Source organism: Apis laboriosa, unplaced genomic scaffold (genome assembly GCF_014066325.1).
Source record: "Apis laboriosa isolate Shangri-la unplaced genomic scaffold, ASM1406632v1 scaffold34_cov151, whole genome shotgun sequence".
NCBI classification, from domain to species: domain Eukaryota; kingdom Metazoa; phylum Arthropoda; class Insecta; order Hymenoptera; family Apidae; genus Apis; species Apis laboriosa.
Window position 1 is genome coordinate 1,632,101 of NW_025222928.1, and position 20,797 is coordinate 1,652,897.

Consider the following 20,797-nt stretch of genomic DNA (forward strand, 5'->3'; position numbering starts at 1 on the left):
CGCCGTCGTCGGATAGATTCGCGTTCGTCGCCGGCCTTGGACGAACTTATGCTTATGCGTTTGGTGATTTTTCACCGATTATTTCGGGAAACGGGTTCGTAGACCAGTTCTCAGGTGTGATTGAAAAACACGACGGTTATTGAGACATCAGTGATGTGCTATTGAAAAATTGAGAAGCTTCTACGCGAGGGGATCGGTATGTTACGAAATTTAAACAAGCGCCTAACTTTGGCTGATCTATGGATCATCGGATGATCCGTTTAACTTTTTCGAGGGAGTTAATGTTGTAAAATATAATTATCGTTTATAAATATCATTTTTTCGAGTGATATTTTTCTGCTTGGCGATTGGTGTAAGATCGATCGGAATAGAAAGTTGAAAAGAAAATACGTACGTTTAGGGATGAATTTGTTGTCCACGGAACAAAAAGAAATTAATTTCGATTCTTCATCTTCGATTCTCGTGAGAGATAGAGAAAGGAATGAATTATGAAATTTATGCATATGAAATGAATTTCATCTTATCGTCGACGAGCTGTCGCCTCGATGACAGATATGAAATGCTGTCAACCAACCATGCGGAAGCATAGAGACAGGGTGTAACAAATCTTCTACTGATTATCGCGAAAACTTTGATGATTAATAGTCTTGTCACGTTCGAATAACTGATTGTTTTCTCTGTAGAAATATTTATCTAAAAAAAGCAAATAATTGTACAAAATCGTGGATTCATCTTTTACTCAATATACTCTCATTTTCTTAATCAATAAACAATTATTTCGAGAAACAACGTATCAATATTAATTCTTTGCTAATCGAGATTCATCTCTTCTTGTTCTCTTTCTATTTTCGTTTAAACAAAATTATTTAGAATCTAATTAAGAAATATATAATTAGTTTATTTCAACAAGTTTTATTTATTCTTTTTTTTTCTTTTTTCCATTTTCGCTAAAATTTTTCAAAACAGGAGATAAAATTATGTCGTGACTAGGGGCCAAAACATGACAGTCTTCTTGGCAGGATAATGACACCGTTATGATTTTGATCCATCAATCGCATCGTGAAATCCATCGATAAAATAAAATTTCGTGTTACATGTCCAAGATGTCTCGTAAAATAACTGCGTTATTTCTCTGGCACGGTGATCCACGATCCATGAATCGCGATCCAGTAGAATGAAGGCCAAGTTTTTAGCTTTGCGGAAAGATGACTAAACGTATGCGAGGAAGGGAGCTCAAGGTGCGACTCGAAATATCTGGCTGCGTTATAGCTTGTACAACAAGTTGCTGCAGCACATTGTAATTTGCTTGAATATTTGCAAATCGATATATTCGAATGTATATCGATTTAATTTCAATTTTTTCTCTTCGTCGAATTAAACGTAGAATTTGATGATTGATTTTTTTTTTTGGTTTATTATATTACACGCGGAATATCGATTGTAAAATACGTGGGTTTCCTCTTCTGAACTATTTCGAGTTCTAAAAAAAGAATTCGATCTGGTCTGTACGATAGTATCGATTTAATTGGATTAGCAGAACAAGTTTATTTTCATTTGATGGCACCAAAGACGATGGATTGCACCTCGAAGTGGCGTAATGTTTACGATGTCTTCTTCATCTCTCCCTTAAAGATTACTCTTATGATTATTAAAAAAAAAAAAAAAGAAAAAGAAAATAGAAAATAACAACTTGTATCTATACGAAATTCTATTTAAAAAATTTATCGACAAATGTGATCACCGATGAATATTTTATATGATCGTTTTTATTATTTTCAATTTAATTCAATGAAATTTACGATATTGCGTAATTCACATATCCCATTCGGTTAAATTCACGAAGCAAGTATATTTTCAATAGTTAGCATCAAAGCTCGATCGATTCAGACTGTTTATCACTATATAATACTTCCTCGATCGAGTTGTATGAAACGATGCAAAGCGTCTGGCGCACAATTTATTTGTTCGTGACTTTACTTCACTACCGCGTAGATTTCAACGTCGAAAATCAATGGCGGAAGTGACCCGATTAGCGGCGAAATACAAGAAAATGCGGCCAACAGTGTACGGTGCTAGGTGGCCAGCCAATCAGACGAACGAATACGGGTGCCGCGTGTCGGAAATAGATTTCGCTTAAACTAAAGGTTGATCCACCGACGCCACTTTAACCATCTACGTATAACGTTCAATTTATCCCCCATAAAATCGATCGAAACATCGAAATGACCATTAGCTTTTGCTGGAATATTTAAATTTACCGCGCAAAATGGTATCTATATTACGCGTGCTAATAATATCATTGTTAAGTTGTAAATATTAAAAATTTTTTAAGATTTCACAATAATTTTTCATAATGTTTCATTAATTTTATGCTTTTTCTTTAAATAGTGAAGTAAAAATAGGGAATCAAAATTGCGCGCTAAAGTGAAATTGCGTACTATTCAGTGCGCAGGCGTAATACATGATTCGAATTCCTTTGCATGCACGAGAGTAGTGAAAAAATATCTTGAACAAGAATGTGATAGTTATATGATATATTGTTTGTGTTTGATGAATAGTTTAAAGTGGTAAAATGATATATATGTGTGATATATAAGATATATATATAAGAAGATGAAGTAAATTTGATTGAACTTTGTTAAAATGTTCGTTTCTTTGATAAGGATTTTTTATGATAAAATAGCGAAAGTAAAGATTATATTTGTTTGTTTGTTGTTGAATTTGATTATAAAATTGGTTCTATAAATTATTTTATTAATATAAAATAATTAGCAAAGATGAAAGATATTCGGTTAAAAATAGTTTTATGAAGTCGATAAGTTACCTACTGATCAAAAAAGAGTTTTCCTCTTTACTGAAATCTGATATTTGAATCGCAGACGCTTAAATTAAGATGGCAGCACCTAGTTCAAATTGCAAATTTACAATTAAAAGTATTTCCACAATAACAAAGAATTTAAAACATTTTTTAAAACATTATTCTCATTTTCTAGAATGATGGTGTAATGTGGAATTACCTGCAATGGCTTCCAATAATTCAATTACGTCCAAAACGAAACAAGGTAAGTTACCTAACCAATTGTACACTGTAAAAAATTTCAAAATTAATAATTCATATTTAAATTTGAAATTCAAATCCATCGCATCGATTAACAACATTATTAAATATCTCTGTCCAGAAATTTCAACGGAAGTAACTCGAGTCATCAGGCGAGAGGGAATCACGATCCAATCATCAGGGAGGGTAAGTTTCAAATCCTTTATCCAATAAAGAAATATTTAATTTCACGCGAACACGTACATTTTAAACGTAAACGTACGCGTCCAAAGTTTAATCGATGACAACGATCTCACAGAGAATAACAACTATTTCTCCCTTATTATTCGAAGCTTCTTCCTTCTATTAAAATGACACATGGACGCGCATAGGACGATATAGCGATATTACACGCTCATTAAACGCTCGTCCTCAAAGGGAACAGTACAAATAAAGGGCGAAACATCAAACGTTTTTGAGTAATTGGCTAAACAGCAACTAACAAGACGTTATATGCCTCCACGCTAAATACGTTACGTCACGATACCACCATCTAAATTAAACTAAAACCAAGGCGCACCACGAAGGTAGATAGAATATCTGGTTCGATGCCAAAGACTGAAGACAACCAAGAACTCACTGCCATTCCAACTACTCCCGCAATGCACGAACACGTCTCTCATTCTTCTCGACGATCGCCTCCCTCTCCCCTTGCACCGGCCCCTTTTCTCCTCGACTGTGACTCCTCATCCTCCTTAATTCAGCCGGACGGATTCTTTTTTTCTCGCCGAGCCTCCTGCGACCGACATGATTTATACGAAACACATTCTGTCCGTGTTTCACACTTCCTGGAAGGGGGTTCTGTTAACATTAGCCGCTCCTGGCTAATGCTGCGCATGCCACTTGATTCCGAAACGTCTCGTTTCCATCCTTAATTAGGCCTTAATTAATTACAAAACGTTTAGGATTCTTTCGTATCGTAAAGGATGCACGATTTCTTTGATACAGTGTATATTGTTAACGAAGGAAGACGCGTTTCCTTCGATGCGATGATACGATGCGAATTGCGATCGTGATGACGAATGGAAAAAAATAATATGAGTTGAACGAAGAGGATATTTATCATTAGGATATAGGTTGTAGCAAGCGTTGAGTTAAGAATTGCAGCAGAATGTACAGAAAGGTACAGAAAGGTGTAGAAATTTTCAATGTAGAAATTTTGAAAATTTTTTTAAGTCATTCTTCGATACGTGTTATTTTTGGAATTCTGATAATTTTCTATTGATCTATTCGCGGGGGTTCTTTAAAGCAAACTTTCATTTCTTTCCTAACATCCTAAGTTTCCCTCTTTTTTTTTTTTTTTTCACGATAGATCTAGGAAATTAAAATCTGGTCTGGTTTGCGTTCTAAAAGTTTTGGCAGTACATCAAAATAGAGAAGGCCCGTGCCAGTGATCGTTCATCGCCTGACTCGTGGAGAAAGTGTCGGTTATTTGCTCGAATTCTAACAACTGATGAGGCACAAAACTTATCTAACACATTTAAATGTGTTATACGTAAAGGAAATTGTTTCGAATTCATTCATTCGTTCATTCATTTTTATCAGAATGAAATGTATTATAAATCTTAAAAAAAAAAAAATCCCATTGAGATCTGAAACTTCTCCATCGAAAATTGTTTCATCGATAGAAAATCAGTTATCGATCTATTTCTTTTCAAAATTTTCTTTTTTCTTTTCTTTTAAATCGTCTTAAAAAAAATAAATCGTATAAAGAAAATATCCAACTATCCAAATATCGCTTGATTCTGAAAATACACCACTCATCAGTTCATTTCGCATGTTCTAAAGTATGAAGTTCACCGAATGAGCAGTCGTTGAAGCAGACAATTGACATATATCCAAAGAACGTAATGGTCCATAGTTATATTTAAAATTGGCTTTTCTTTAATCATAAATCAAACGTTAAATCGGTGCTTTGTAGAAAATACCTATCAGTGGCATTTTATATCGCAATCGTTTTATAGGAATCAAATCTTCGAAATAGAATCGTTTTCAAGGTGACTTCATTTGCAATTTCGTTTAAATAATTCAATAATTCTATCAAACTCTTTTGGCCAATCCAAATTTAATTGATCTTGTCGTTATTCCTTCGTTTATGCATGATTTATGAACGATCATATTCCTCGACATATAAATCCAATTTAATAATACAAGAACGCGATAGAAGTCACAGACAATTCCCTCTATCGAATGCGGATCCAATGAATCACGCGGTGGCGTTGACACGTTAGGCTTCATCCAGCGAAGACTTTGGCAGATAATCAAAATCGTGGATTAAGACAAATTCGTCAATGTGCCAATAGAAAGTTTGTAGCGTTGCTTTACTTCAACAGAGAAATTTCAGTAAACTCGAATTAAACGTTTCGAAATCAATTTTCAAGAGTTTCACTCTTTCTCATAGAAGCTAATGCAATGCTCTAAAAACGAGCGTAACTCGTAATTTATTTAATTCGCGTAAACAATTTATCTAACGATTAACTGAAATTAACTGAGATATAGGTGAAATTTGTTTGATTTTTTATAACGTATCTCGAGTTAAAATATCTTATCATCTTTGAATGAATTATTGTCGTGAAATCGGCCAAAATTCGACGACACGAGCGCTTTTCTCGTAAATCACCATCAACCTTGGAACGTCCAATTATTGTCTGGCTGCAAGTTCAAGTGTTATCGTAAATCCTCGTGAACAAAATGATTTCTGAACGATATTTTGCATCTGTTACAGTATAGAACGTAAAATGGTAAATTTTGGAAAAAGATTAGAAAGATGTTCTTCCTCTCTTTTCTTTTTTCTTTTTAGAAAAGAATTATAACTTTAGCTACATATAACTTAGAGATACTTTAATTAATAATTATTAATTTACAAAGAGAGACTATAGAAATGATTTTTCACTCCAGACGAAATCTTTTTTTAAACGAGTATCTATATAAATCCGTTTCAGACACCATTTTGCATGAATCATCGCTATTTCGTCCACGGCAACATTGTGGTTTTGAATATCCTGTTCGTTTTTGACCATAAATATTGTCATGGGGTTGGCAACGTTAGAAAATTAACAACCGGAACGAATCCAATTTCTGCTCTGTGGCGCGTATATTGTTACCATTCTCTCACGTTTCCATTTTATTTTATTTTATTTTATTTTATTTTTTAAAAATGTCTTCCGTCCACGATATCCTCTTCCTCCGTCATTATACCGTCATAAATTCATCCAAAATATTCATCATCTTACATCACGCGTCAAAGTCTATCATTTTTAATACTTTCCAAGAAGCAAATGTTGTTTAGATTCGGTTGGCACTTCCTGTCGAAACAATCCTCGCGTACGCTCGTTTACGTGGCGAAAATTTCGAGAGGAAGCCAATCCAACCACTCGATCACGTCGAACTCGAATCGGGCGCCGCTGAAAAATGGTAACAGGTGCCTTATTCATCTTTCGCAAATTGCATTTCTGACACCTGCACGCGGCTAATTTATCGCGCTCGATACATCACTCGTGTCGCCCGAGTATCGCGTCGAGATAAATAAACTCGTACACCCGATTTATCGCCGAGCAACATCCCATTGTTTCGAGGAATACCAAAATTTCTAACGTGTTACGAGCGAAACGGATAATCGTTTCGTTTTCCTCTTTCTTAAAATTCGCACGAAACAATATTTTCACGGCGCGTCTCGATAATTTTAGACGATCGAATCGGCCGAACGATATTTCATATCGTGGCCGAGTAAGTAGGTCGCGAGAATAGTTTCTCATGCGGTACCAGCTCGAAATGCGGCGCGATTTATATCAAATAATGACGCAATCGGTCCTAAAGAAAGAAATTGGGCCTGCGGTAGGCGTTCGTGGCAACAATCGGATCGCTTTAAATAACCCGCAACAACATTGCCCTTTTCCCTGCTTGTTTGTCAAATAAACCACTGCGAACCGGTCCCATCCCAACACTCGACTTTCTCCCCCCTTTATTTTACCTTCCCAGCGAGAGAGCAGAAATTTTTATTTTTATTTTAAAGGGAAATTAGACGTGTTTTTATGAATTTCGAATTCAATCCCGATACTCGTATCTCAAACGCTAAATGAAATTACTCTCTCAGGCCTGCCTCTAACACTTTGGCCTCCCCCTCGAATTAGGGCTCTCGAAACGGGGATTCTCCCTTCGGAGGGGATTCCCTGGTCGAGGCGGGAAAACTCAGGATGTCGCGTTAACCGTGGCGCTCGCGCCCACCCCTCGCATCTCGGCTCGCGTGCTCTAAAGATGTGTTGGAGAAGTGTAAGAAGGGTAGCTATTTCTGGTCGTGGGGAGCCGAGAGAGACTCGTCGCGCAAACGGCTCTTAGCCACTTCGTACACCGGCTAGTCTGGCGTTCGCCGCGTATCGCAATACGCTTTTCGTATCGAGGGGAAACTCTGCACGGCATGACACGCGAGCCTGGTCCGCCCAGTGAGATGGAATCGGGTTAAAGAAAATTTATCTCTTATCAACGAACGAGAAGAAGACGCGTGGACGGTGGGTGGTGGTGAACGAGTGGATGGGGCACGCGGAAACAAATTCGAATTTGAAGAGGAGATCCATTGGCATCGAGCTTCGATCGAACATTGTTATATTGAAGGAGGCGAGACTCTTCTCTGGCCGTTCGACGTATCGATGGATCCGTTTGATCCCTCAGGATGATAAATAAATAAATAAAGATTTTAGAAAAAAAGAATTTTAAAAAAATTGGTATAATATAATCTATCCACGTTTTTTCGAGATTCTTCCTCTTCTCGTTTCTCGAAGTGTACGCACCCGTCGGATCACCGTTTCTTCGTCGACGACGTCGTCTGACAACCGATATATCGGGGACGTGTGCAGTGCACCGACGTGAAAATAGATGGTGGTTAATGAGGATCGGTTGGTGAAAGTGACGAGGTGGAAATAGCGGCGGGGAAGGTAGAAATAGGTAGATGGATAAAAATCGTTTAATGGGCTTCTTCTTTGATGAAGAACGCCGGAAGAAGAACGACGCTACTCAACGATTAACGCTGTTTCGTTGATATATAGAATTATTGAAATCACGGAATAACTTGCACGATCCAACGATCCAATCGAAGACGAGCGACAACAATTATAATTTATCAAAAATTACGATCAAAAATTTTCTCCACTCGAAAAACTGTCTCATCTGGAAATCGTCTATCGGATAGAGCCAAGAATCCTTGCCTCTACCTGAGAGTTACGTGAAGGGTGGCCCCATTTTGGTGGACCCGTCCACCCCGCAAAACAAAAAAAAAAGAAAAAGAAGAAAAAGAAAAAAGAGAGATTCTTCTCTACGACGAGGAAATCACCGAATTGGCCGGCTACCAGGGGACGAGACGACGAACGAGCAGCTCCCACGGAATCCTGGTAGGCATCCCGTACGTAAAAATAAACCGTGCCTCTCCGTGTCGGCACGAGAGAGAGAGAGAGAGAGAGAGAGAGTGGGTTCGAGTTCGACGAAACATTTTTTTAACGAGCGAAAACGAAACGTCGAGAAGAGAAATTACGGTGAAAATAATAAAGATCCGATGTTTGATCGAGTTTAATCGTGTCCTTTACTTTTCTGATCGTTGTGACAACGAATCAGGAAGAAGATTGAACTGTTCGAGTGAACGAGCTCTGAGATCTCGTAACGTGGATACTCTTTGCTTTGCTCTTTATTTTAAGAAGCTCTGATCAGAAACAGAGGGGAGGGAGGAGGGGGAAAACAGAGCACATCTCGTGATTATTTCATTGGCAAGGAAATTTGGGAGAGCTTTTAAAAACGTCAAGGTGGAAATTTTTCTATCTTCTCGGTCGGGTGGTTGGAAAGAAGAGAGAGAGAGAATTCGAGTTGCATTCATGATTGACGAGAGGATTCGTTGCGAGCGAATTATGGAGTGGAGAGGACAACGTGGTGAGGGGATCTCGATTCGCTCGTCGACATTGAACGCGTTGATTGATCGCGAGATGAACGCCAAGAGGAAGCCGCGATTGAACGATCAAACGGAGGAATCCTTGGTGGACGGGATGCCAAGCTTTTAGCAGAAACGAGGTTGAAACCACGCGCGCGAAATCGACGACATCGAACCGTGTATATAAATATTCTTGAATCTTGACCAAAAAGAAAAAAAGAAAAGAGAAAGGGAGAAGCACGCGAAGAATACAAATATATAAAACTGAGGATAAATTGAACGAGGATTTTTTTCGAAGAAGCTCCACTGGGGTGGGGACGAACAATGTCGTTTTGCAGGATAACAGGGAGAAGCAGGGGACTCCCCAAACCGAACTACTTTCCCCTGTTGCCGCCTATCAGCCCGGCTGACGCGAAACGTTTCTGCCGTATAACAGGCAAATCTTACGGTCTGCCCACTCATCATTACATTCCAGTTCTGTTGGGCGTTCACGCCCACGACAAGTCGAGATGCAGGATAACGAACGCCTCCGGTTTGGGGCCCCATCGCTACACGGCCGGCTACGTTCTAGGCGAGAAGAAGAGGCACGTGGTCCTCAAGGATTATCGCTACGTGTTCCCGGTGTTGGAAGGGGAGGGGGAGCAGCAGAGAGCTCTGAGAGATTTGTTGAACACTAAACACCCCCCGCACGACGAGGAGCAATCCAAGTTCGTGTACACGGTGGAGGAGAGGAGGTGCAGCCTCGTGTTCCCGTCGAGGTTGGAGGCCGCGGTGAGGGACGGGGACGTGAAGGACGTGATGCTGTCCAGGGACTGCGACACAGTTCTGTTCAGGTTGAAGCAAGGGAAGAACGTTTCCGTTGATTTCAAGGATCTGAAGGATTTCGAGAATCTTTACGACGGATTGGGCCCGAGTCAGGAGGCGGTGAAGGAGAGGGAGAGGGCGGAGGCCGAGGCCAGGAAGATACGGAAGAGGAAACGGCAGGGTGGGTTGAGCCACGCGAGAAAGATCTTCGAGGAGAAGGAGAAGGCCGCGGAGGAGGAGGAGGAGGAGGAGGAGATGAGACGGGCGAAGCAGTTGAAACTTCGCACCGCGAGGGAAGAGGCGAAGGAGGAGGCGAGGGAGGAGACGTGGAGGCACGTGAATCTGGAACAGGCGAGGAGCAGGGCGTGCGACTTCATATCTGTGGCGAGCCCCTTGAACGGAGCCGAGAGATCCCTCCCGGAAACGTTGGACTGGAACACGTTCCGGGACAAGTCCGAGCCGCTCGTGCGGCCGATCGTCGACAAATTGCCCGACCCCGTCCAGGTGAAGCCGCGAATCGTGGCGTGCGGAGCAACGGCTTCGTGCACCAGCCCCGTCTCGGAGAGCACGGGCGGATTCGAGGCTATATCGATCGTGAAACCGCTCGCTCCGTTGAGAATAGAGCCCGACGCTGCCCTCCAGTCGGCCATACGCGACATTCCCGCCAACGATTTGACGGAGGTGGCCGAGGTGAACGCGAAACTCGCGAAAGCTGGGGAGAGGGCGTTGGAACGATTGCCCAGAGCTGAGGAGATACCAGAGGTGGTGGAGAGACTGGGGAAGGTGGGTAAGGTGGCGACGATGCACAAGATCAAAGGTTTGAAATTGGATATAAAATCGGCGCAGAGATTTATCACGGGGCAGACAGTTGAGACGCCGAACGGGCCTGTTTTCGTGCCCGGCCAAACGTTGCAAACACCTCGGGGCCCTGCGTTCGTCCCCGGCCTGACCGTGAACACTGCCGAGGGGCCGATTCTCGTCCCTGGACAGATATTGAACTCGAAGGAGGACGATGGAACGGAGACACCTGTGTTCGTAGCTGGGCAAACGTTGGCCACGGAGCTGGGTCGTAGATTCGTTCAGGGTCAAACGTTCCACACGAGCGAGGGAGGGGTGAGATTCGTTCAAGGCCAGACCGTGTTGACCGAGGATGGGCCGAAGTTCGTGGCCGGCCAAGTGGCCGACGACGGGACCTTCGTTCCCGGCCAAACGATACACACCCCAGACGGGCCCAGATTCATGCCCGGCCAAACCATAACCGATCATCGAGGGGAGCATGTGTTCGTCCCCGGCCAAAGCGTGAAGACCGGGGAGACGTGGGACTTCGTCCCTGGACAAACGATCGAGACTTGCACGGGGGAGGCGAGGTTCGTCCCTGGCCAGACGATACCAACGTGTCAGGGGCCGCAATTCGTGCCCGGACAATACGTGACCTCCGACTCAGGGGAAAGTTACTTCATGCCCGGTGTGATCAGGGAGGGCGAAGGGGGAAGGTCGGTGTTCGTTCCAGGCATGACGTTGGACACCCCGAAAGGTCAGAAGTTCGTGGAGGGTCAAGTGGTCAGGACACCGGTCGGGGAAAAATTTCTTCCAGGTAAAACGAGGATAACGGAGGACGGTATCGAGTTCGCGGCGGCGACCACGTTCGACGAGGTCGTGTTCTACGACGCTGGCCCGACCGGGATGCCCGTCGATCCGAAAACCGTGAACGTTACGATCCAACAGAGCGAGATTTTCGGCCACATGGTGCAGACAGAGAGAGGGGTGGAGTTTTACCCCGAGGCCGAGAAGAAACGGTTGCCGGAAGGGAAGAGGATCGTTCCCGGCCAATTGGTGAGAGGAGGGAAGGACGGTCCTCGATTCGTGCCAGGCGTGATGACGGACGAGGGTTTCCTACCCGGTCAAATAGTGATGACGGAGACGGGTGAACAGTTCGTGCCTGGCCAGGTGATCGACACGAGGACGGGGCCGAAATTCGTGCCCGGCCAGATGGTCGAGACGAGGACGGGGGCGAAATTCGTGCCGGGCCAAACCGTGGAGACGGGCGACGGGCCGCGCTTCGTACCCGGCCAGATCGTCGAGACGAAAGCCGGGCCCACTTTCATCCCCGGCCAGGTGATCTCCACGGACGACGAGGGGTCTAGATTCGTGCCTGGCCAAGTGGTGGACACTCCGGAGGGACCCAGGTTCGTGCCGGGCCGAGTGGTCGAGTCTGGGGAGCAGGGGGTGACCTTTGTGCCCGGTCAGATAGTCCAGACCGAGGAGGGGCCCCGTTTCGTGGCCCCAGACCTGACCGACACCCCCGAAGGTGAGGTGGAATTCTCCGTCCAGGGATTCGAGGTCACCCCCGAAGAGTTGCGACTGTTAAGGCCACGGTATCTGAATTACAATGCGGACGTGCAGCATCATGGGGAGAGTAGCATAGACGCCAGGATGCTGAGACAATTGTCCGAGGCTGGTCTGTCCGTGGGAAGAAAAGTGATCGCCGATCTGCCCGCCGTTGACGTGGACGTGGATCCAAAGGCGGTGGCTCTGGAGCAGGCTCTCGTTATGGCGGAGAAACTCGGTTTGCACGGTGTCACAGCCGTGAAAATGGCGCAGATAGCGTCGACGGTGGCCCAATTGGCGAGAAACATCGTGGTTCAGCAGGAACAACGGTCGGGGGAGAATCGCGTGGAGTCGAGGTTGGCCAACGGTGGCGAATCTTCCCCGTGTGGGAATAAGGCGAGGGACGGGGAGAGGGAGGGGAGCAGGGACGATGAAAACACGGAATGGTTGAAAGACACGGTGAGGGTAGCGTTGGCCAGCGCCATTTTGGCGATTGTCAATCGACCGGAGGAAAATGGGGACGATGCGAAGCGAAAAGATCTCGTTTACTCGTCCATCGGTGAGGCTTTCAACGTCCTTCTGCGACAGAGGAGCGGCAACAGCATCGAGGAGTCGGTGGAAGAGATACTGCGGATACTTCTCGTCCCCCAAAATCGGAGCGATCTGTGTCGATCCGCCCTTCTAGACTTGATAGACAACAAGAACAACAACAAAGTGGATATCCTGAGATCCACTTTGATCAGCCAACCTTTGAGAGAAGACGTAGTTCTCGACAGATTGTCCATGGTCCTCGAAGAGGAATACGGGAAGGATTTGATCGGGCCCGCTTTCAGGACAGTGTCGAGAAACGACCCGGAACTGGTTTCTCGAGTGCTTCGAAAGGTATCGGAGGAAGTGTCGAGCATCGTTACGGAGAGGGAAGCAGCGGAGACCGTTCACAAGGCGATCGTGCACGCGGTCAGGGAATCGAGCGAGATCCACGTTCAAGAATTGTTAAACGACAAGAACGAGGGAGAAAACGTTCGAGAGATGCTTCTTCAGGCAGTTGGGTTGGCAAGGGCTCTCGGTATGTCCAGCATCGCGAGCAGCTTGTTGGCGGTGATCAGCGACGAGAAATCGACTCGAGCGTTGGCCAGCGACAAGGTGACGTTGGACGTTCTGAAACGGTTGACCGTGATGAGGAAATTAGCCGAGGAGAGGCCACCCTTCATGAACGCCCTCACTCAATTGTGCAGCGATCCGGAATTGGCCAGGACCGATCCACGATTGAGAACTCTGGTCAGAGAGAGCGCAGCCCTGATGATAGTCCCCGAAGAAGGCCCCCTTCAATCGTCCGCCGACGTACCCTCGGTTCTCCTTCGCTCCGACAACAGCCTAGCCATGGAGGAGTTCCTCTTGAGGAGGAATCACAAACCGTCCGCCATCTTTATGATACTGAAGCAAGGTCTTCAGGCCGTGGTCCCCAGGGAAGCCTCGAGATCGGTTCTAACCGGCGAGGTAGCGTACACCGTCCTCGACGAGGATGGAATTCATCATTTCGAGCCGCTCCACGTCTTCTCCGCGCTCCAACTCGCTCGACCTACCGCGCATCGGTTTTCCATGTACTGTTGCCCCGTCGCGAGAGAAGAGGAGGTGGACGCCGAAATGTCCACGTTCACTGGCACCATCTCGATGGCCAGTAGCCTCGATGGATTTGCCGCTTACACGAAACAGGATTGTAACGGTGTCGTGTTGTCGAGGTCCGACAGATCTTTCGGGTACTCTGGCAGCAGAGAGAATACACCGAGTCTGAGGAGATTGACCAACTTCCAAGACCATAGCTTCGAGCGGGTAACGTAAAAGAAAAAAAACGATAGATAAAAATTCAGTATTGCGTAGATGTTAAATTTTAGATTCGTAGAGGGATTAAATTGATTCAAGTAACACAAGTAGGATTTCCTTGTCGGAATATAGTTGCTTGGCTTATGAATGTGTTTTCTTGCTTAAGATCGAGCGTTAACAAAAGTTAACAAAAGCCTTCCTTTTTTATCTCCTTTCGCAATAGGTTCATTTTTTTTTCTTTTTCTTTTTATTATTAACGATATTTTACAAATATCCACGAGTTCTCCACGAGAATGTAATTTCGAGTACGAAGAAACGATCGCCCGAAAGTTTACTCTTCCATCGAGAACAGATATCCTTCGTAATCCTCGAAATATCTTGCAGACCAGAAACATATCGAAAACCATCAGCGAAAACATTCGTTGCCATTTCGTAAATCCTTTGAAATTGGCCTGTTGCAGAAATCGTTGGACAATTATATCGTGGTGAAAGACTACAAGAACGAGACAGATGGATTCTCCGTGAGCATCGGCGATATAGTCGAGGCGCTTGAATATGCCGATCCAGCCAAGTAAGCAACGAAATCACAATTTTTACAATCATTTTTGTCTCGATCTGTTTTTAAAAAATCTTAATCTTTAATCTTTCGATTAAATTACCCTCACCTCATCTTTAAACAATGTATTACAACTTTCTAGACAAGTCTGATCTTTGAATCCCTTGTCGAGGAAAACGTCCTTTTTCGAATAATATCTCGAGAAAATTAGAGGAAAAAGCATTTTGATTATATTCTTCTTCTTTTTTTTTTTTTTTTTTCATTCGTCAAATTATCCTCGCGTTACAATTTTAATAAAAAAGAATCGCGAGAAGCTCGAAACTTGTTGCGAAACGAAAAACGATCCAGCCAAGTAAAAGCGTCTTCTTCGTCTTCCTTCCAGCTTCGTAAATCGCCGGAGGCCAAACAAATTTCGCGCGATCGTTCGGAACGTTGACTTCGCGTTGCGTTCGTTCGCGTTTAAAATCTATTTCCGTGTGCGCAACGTGCGCCCGGCCGAAAATAATCATCGCTGCTTGTCGTATATAGAGTTCTAACGCGTTCAAACGATGCCGATACCGTGTGCGATCTGTCACTTCGGATAAACTTCTTTGCCTCGTTCTAATTAATTAAGGAGGAAGAACCGTTTAACATAGTGGTTAAAGTTACGCTTAAGTTACGCTTGCATGTATTGGATTGGAATCACCATTGCAAGCTTTCTCTTAATCCGACTCACAACAACAGCGAGAAAACTATTGCCGATAAAAAAAGAAGCTTAAGCAAATTGACCGTAAAAATTAGTGTGCGTTAATTTTTGTTTTTGGAGAAGAAAAGAGATCGAGGAACATATTACTCTTAGCAAAATAGTAAACATACATACTGAATTGAATTTTCGAGTAAACACTGGAGAATTGCATTTGGGAAATTTTATTTTCAAAGAAAAAAGAAAATGCATCGGGCACGCGTATTATTAATAGGAACGCATTTCGAACGCAGAACACGAGGAGGTGCGCGTTCAATCTTCGTGTCAAACGGTGAAAGATCGGTGTTGGCGGACTACGAGTTGTTCCCTCTGCTTATTTTCGCGGCGATATTTTTACGCGTTTTCCCTCGTCTCTCCCTCCTCCCCCCCCCCCCCTCCCCGTGAATTTTGGTGAACAAACGCGTGACAAATGGAGAATTTCGATTATTCGACAATCGGACACGGAGGATAAAATAATCTCGAACGTGTTTGGTGGAAATGCGATCTTGAATCTAACTTTTCTTCTTTCGCGCTATAAATATCCCGAGCAAACCGAGTAACAAAGAAAAACCGCGAATGCCTGCAACGACCCTGCAACATCTCGCTTTTAACGGGACTCGCGCTAACTCGCTTCGATTAGGGAGGAGAATGATGTTTAGTCTGCATGAGGCCTCGAAATGAAATGGCGTCGATGGCGATGGATAAGAGGGGGGGCGAAAAAGAAAGGAAAGATTGGAAGATGGTTGAACCGATGTTGTAGGAAGATCAAATTGGATCCTGATCTGGAGATCGGTGACGTTGGAGAAGTATTGGACAATTCAGCCGCTTGGCACAAGTTGTCGGTACGACCGCGTCGAAAGCATGCAGATCCCCGTGCTAGAAATGTCTCGAGGTCTCCCTCGGACACCAATTTCCAGAGGTAATGTATCAGGGAACGTGCGCAGCCACGAGTCACCGGACAAATTTGGAAAAAATCGAATTGATCACAAATTAACTTTATATTTATATTTGAATTTTTGTATATCGTTCTATTAATAATATCCACTTTGATGAATAGTTAGAATAAGTTAGAAGCATGGAATATTTATTGGGGATAACTTTAACCACGAGAGGAATCAAAAAGATACGAAACGAATTGAGAAACGAAGAGGAGAAAGAGGAGAGTTTAGAAGAATTTCCCACAAAAATCGCCGGTTTGATTGGATTGGAATGAACTTCGAACGATTTCGAACGCCAAGGATGCGTCATCGCCATTCCTTAAACCATTGGTCGAAATATATATGCCGAGCAGATGCATTATTCGTTCGATAAATCACGTTTCTTCAACGGCCATTCATTGGATTCTAAGCGAAACTCGTTGCTCTCCCATTTATCGATATCCAAGCTGTGATCATAAGTCGTACATTTACAAATGACCAGCCTCTAAATCTCAACGAAAAAGTATCGAGAATTCGAGGATCAAACGGGATTGATGACAAGAAGCGTGAAACGCGTGAAAACCGGAAGTTCTCCGCAAAAGAGCGAGGGAACTAAATCCGCCTACGAAATATTCCAAAGGCAGAGCCAATGAACTCGTCGTATCTCATCTTCTAGAATTGCACGAAAATGATTACGATATGCGGCACAGGCTGCAAATTGTTTAACGTTCATTCGAGCACTTCGTTTCCTCGCCATTACTGTTGATTTAAAGTTCTTGTACCACAAAGTTAAGACCTTTAGATTTTTATTTTATTGAAATAAAAATTCTTTAAAGAAATGTTTCATAAGAATTGTGTAAATTCCTCGATGAAATGGAGAAATAATAATGGCAGAATTTTAAGGATTATAGAAAATAGAAAAATCGTCGATTTCCAAGATTGAAGAACAATAATTGCAGGATTGTTAAAATTAAAATTTTCGGTTGCAAAGCCAAAATTCTTTAAAATAAAAATTTCGCAAGCATTGCAGCTTCTCAAGAGTTCAGAGTGGATGATTAGATTAATCATCCAAAGTATTCTTGACCCATAAAATTCAAACGAGCCAATATTATTCGATGTTATTCCTGATATTATACTCAATACAGGTTAGTAAAATCGAAACCGATGTCTTGGTTCGTTCGAATCATACAAATAACGATGATTTACGACGAAGTTAACGAAGATGGAACGTTTATAAGTGTCTTGAAAAACGATAATACGTCCAAAAGGGTGACTGGCCGTCGGCCAGAATAAGTTTGAAGTCGACGTACAATGTTCTAATAAATGATCAATAGGAGAAGAAATTGTCGAATGCTTTCGATAAAAATCTGTTTAATCCGCGCTCCAAGATTTTTATGATTTCATCGAAATCATTGTCAGGTATCTACACGATGATCGTCGAGATTTTTCGAGAAAAATATATAAAAATATTATCTATTCGACGTTAAATGTCGCGACGAAATAAATCTCAATTGCATAATGCATTGAATAACGCGTGGCATGGTCTGGTTGATTCCAAGAAAGGTGAAATACCAGCCAGCTCTGAAAATAAGCTCGCGTGAAGGTGAGGTTCAAGCTGAAAATTTGATTTGCCGCTTTGGCAGACATTTCGTTCAATGGATTACGAATTATTTACTACAGTCTAACATTGTGAAAACAATTGTATTTGGTGGATTTTCTAACATTTCGATAAAATCGATGATTCAATCGAAAGCTGTAAGAAATTACTGGTGACTGATATAATTTTAATTTTTTTTTTTTGCACGAAACTTTGTATTACTTTATTGTCAAAGGAAAAAAGCATCCTCTCTATTTCGAATCGATCCTTTTATTATAAGTATTCATACGAAATAAGATAAAGATATATATCTGTGGAAAAAATTTTATTTTCTATGGATCTCCAATCTTTTTAAGCGAAGTTAAAAATAATTGTACATTGTTACCAAGTTTTCATTTTATATAGAGGGTTCGTTTGGAAATATTGCGACAAAGATGATGATTAATTAGAGAAGATTCTCTACGAATGAAAATACACCTTGTTACATTATAAAGAATAGATAGATATAGAGGTATATGTGGGCGGTGTGAAAAGTTATATTTGAATTTAGTGACTAAGACAACAGGATTCAGGATGCATATTCGTGGTTCATTCAACAAAACGCAAAATTTGTTGGCGTCTATGTCAAGGCCCTAATTCAGACCTTGAATTTCTCAGTACCATTTAAAGCGATCCAATTATATTACAAGATGAAAATATAGCGTTTCGAATCTGCGTCGAACAATTTACAACTCGCTGGAGTTTAATTAGTCCGATTTTAATAATCTCGTTCATAACCCCATTGGAGATAAAACGAAAAGAAATGAACATGAATATAAATAGAAACACTAGTAATCGAAAAATATTTTAATTAAACGCAGAAATAAATTTTTAATTATTCATAAAAATGAAATTCATTGTTGCAACTACCCCTTTCATTAAATATCCCTTTCTTCAATTGTTCCTCTTCGCTTTATATAAAGCACTTCTGCTGTGAATATACTTTAATCTAGAGTATTAAAAAAAAAAAAGAAATTTCTGTTTCAAGAAAAATATTCTTTTGCACAGGGTGTACGTTCGTACAGTCGACTCAAGGGAAGGATGGCTGCCCATGTCGATCTTGATGCAAACCGCCCTCAGCGAGGAGTCAGCGCTTGGACACCGACCGGAGGACTCGCAATATCGAAGAGAGTAAGCTATTTTTTTCTCATTTCTTCCTTCATTAAAACGTTTTTTCCTTTAATATTAATCCATCGTGCGTTAATCGTGAATCTTCGTAGGGCGGTAGTGAAAGAACTGGTCGAGACCGAGGAAGAATTTGGCAGAGACCTTCAACAGGTAGTTGAACGTTACTTAAAACCACTCGACAATCCGGATGTTCCACGAATCGTGAGGGACAACAAGGACATCATCTTCACGAATCTGAAGCAGATCGCCGATTTCCACAATACGTACGTATGCTCGCTGAACGGATTTAGAGAAGAGGAGAAATTCACTGCGACACATTTTCGCGAGATTCTTTGCGAGAAGAAAAGAGAACCCTACACGAAAATACTACTTTTTTTACATACAAAAACAAATTCTCGATTCGCGTTATAAATCAACGAGTTATTTTAGTTTAATCAACGTGTTTTATTCGAGTTGTCGTTGTCCATTCGCAAAAAGAAAATCGCAATATAAGATGATCTTCATTAGAATCGAGATGAGAAAAAGATGAAAAAAGAGAAGAAAGTACAGCGCGCACACACACATGCACACGACACACATGCTCGCCATTAAATACCACATCAAATACATTATTCTCTCTTCAGCGAAATGATGATGTGTGAGCAACAGTAAGTCCGATATTGAGGCGTACTTTGTGTGATCGTGTGTTTCGTGTTAATATCATTATATGTTTAATACAAAGCAAAAGTATCGCTTAAAAATCCTCCTATATCATCATTCTATGAGCACGCTTCGATTGACCAGTATAAATTCATTCTTCCAAAGAGAAAAAGTGGTATTTATTATATATGATGTAATTTTTAAGTGGAATACTTGATTCATAATCAGACAAAGTAAATAAGATAGACAAAGTAAAGAAGAACGATTTCGTATGATAAAAATGATCGTTTCAAATATTTAAAACGATATTTATTGCAAATGTGATTAAAATATTTTTAAGCAGAGCGTTTCGTTATTATAGATAAATTAATACGAGGAAGAATGATTTCACTGAATGATTGTCTCTGATCATTTTTAAAAAGTTTTCGATTTTTTACCCTTTTACCGCCTCAAGTAGAATATAAAATATGTTTTGATATGTTTCGTTTCCCTCGATATTAATTAATCATAATTCACGATCTCCCATTTGTTTTTTATATATAACTTCACGTGGATTAATAATCAGCATAGAATTATAATGGCGTAATAATTCATTCGAGAAATTAATGGTCGTAACTTATTTATTAAATGTTGCACCCATACATGTGTCGCGTGGAAAAGAAAAAATGAAACCACGAAGGATGCAGTCTTCAGCACGTAGGCATGGTGTGTTTTTAGCGTGAAAATTAATCGGAACCTTACTTAGATCGTTCGGCAGGGTGTTGATCGAGGGTGTTAAGTACTACGCGGATCAACCACGAATGCTTGGAAAAACTTTTCTGCGATTGGTAAGTTCGTTAAAAATTTATATCATATCTATTTCATTCACACATCATTTTCATTCAAACATATATTTTAAACAAATTATATTTGTTGTTACAGGAAAGAGACTTCGACAAACACGTGGCCTATTGCAGAGACGAACCGGCGGCCCAGGAGTTCCTCCAGATGAACGACGCGGTACGAGAATACTTTGAGGTCAGTCGTTTGATTAAATAATAATTAGAAAGAGGAAAGAAAAAAATTATCTTGATTCCTAACTCAATTTTACTAACAGAGTAAAAAATAGAGGTTCGATTTACACAGAAGAGAACCATCAGGATGGTAAGAAAGATTTCTGTCCATCCATCGTTTGTATTTGTAGTTTAGATTCTCGACACCAACGTCGATAATAAAGTGGCGGGATTGTTCCAAACACAATTT

At 41.9% G+C, this 20,797-nt stretch overlaps 1 protein-coding gene across 7 annotated transcripts in view; it reads left to right on the forward strand.

The window, feature by feature from the left end:
• The first annotated feature begins 8,859 nt into the window (after positions 1-8,859).
• The window catches only part of LOC122715054 (obscurin), a 34,913-nt gene continuing 22,975 nt past the window's right edge, over positions 8,860-20,797 (forward strand). For 2 of the 7 annotated variants that reach the window (XM_043936956.1, XM_043936959.1), the window contains exons 1-7: positions 8,860-13,967; positions 14,420-14,529; positions 15,996-16,154; positions 18,797-18,919; positions 19,009-19,179; positions 20,301-20,382; positions 20,477-20,572. In XM_043936956.1, the coding sequence (XP_043792891.1) occupies positions 9,330-13,967; positions 14,420-14,529; positions 15,996-16,154; positions 18,797-18,919; positions 19,009-19,179; positions 20,301-20,382; positions 20,477-20,572 (5,379 nt within the window). In that variant the 5' untranslated portion in view covers positions 8,860-9,329. The remainder of the gene's footprint in view (positions 13,968-14,419; positions 14,530-15,995; positions 16,155-18,796; positions 18,920-19,008; positions 19,180-20,300; positions 20,383-20,476; positions 20,573-20,797) is intronic. The other 5 variants (XM_043936957.1, XM_043936958.1, XM_043936962.1 and 2 more) reach the window with 5 other exon arrangements.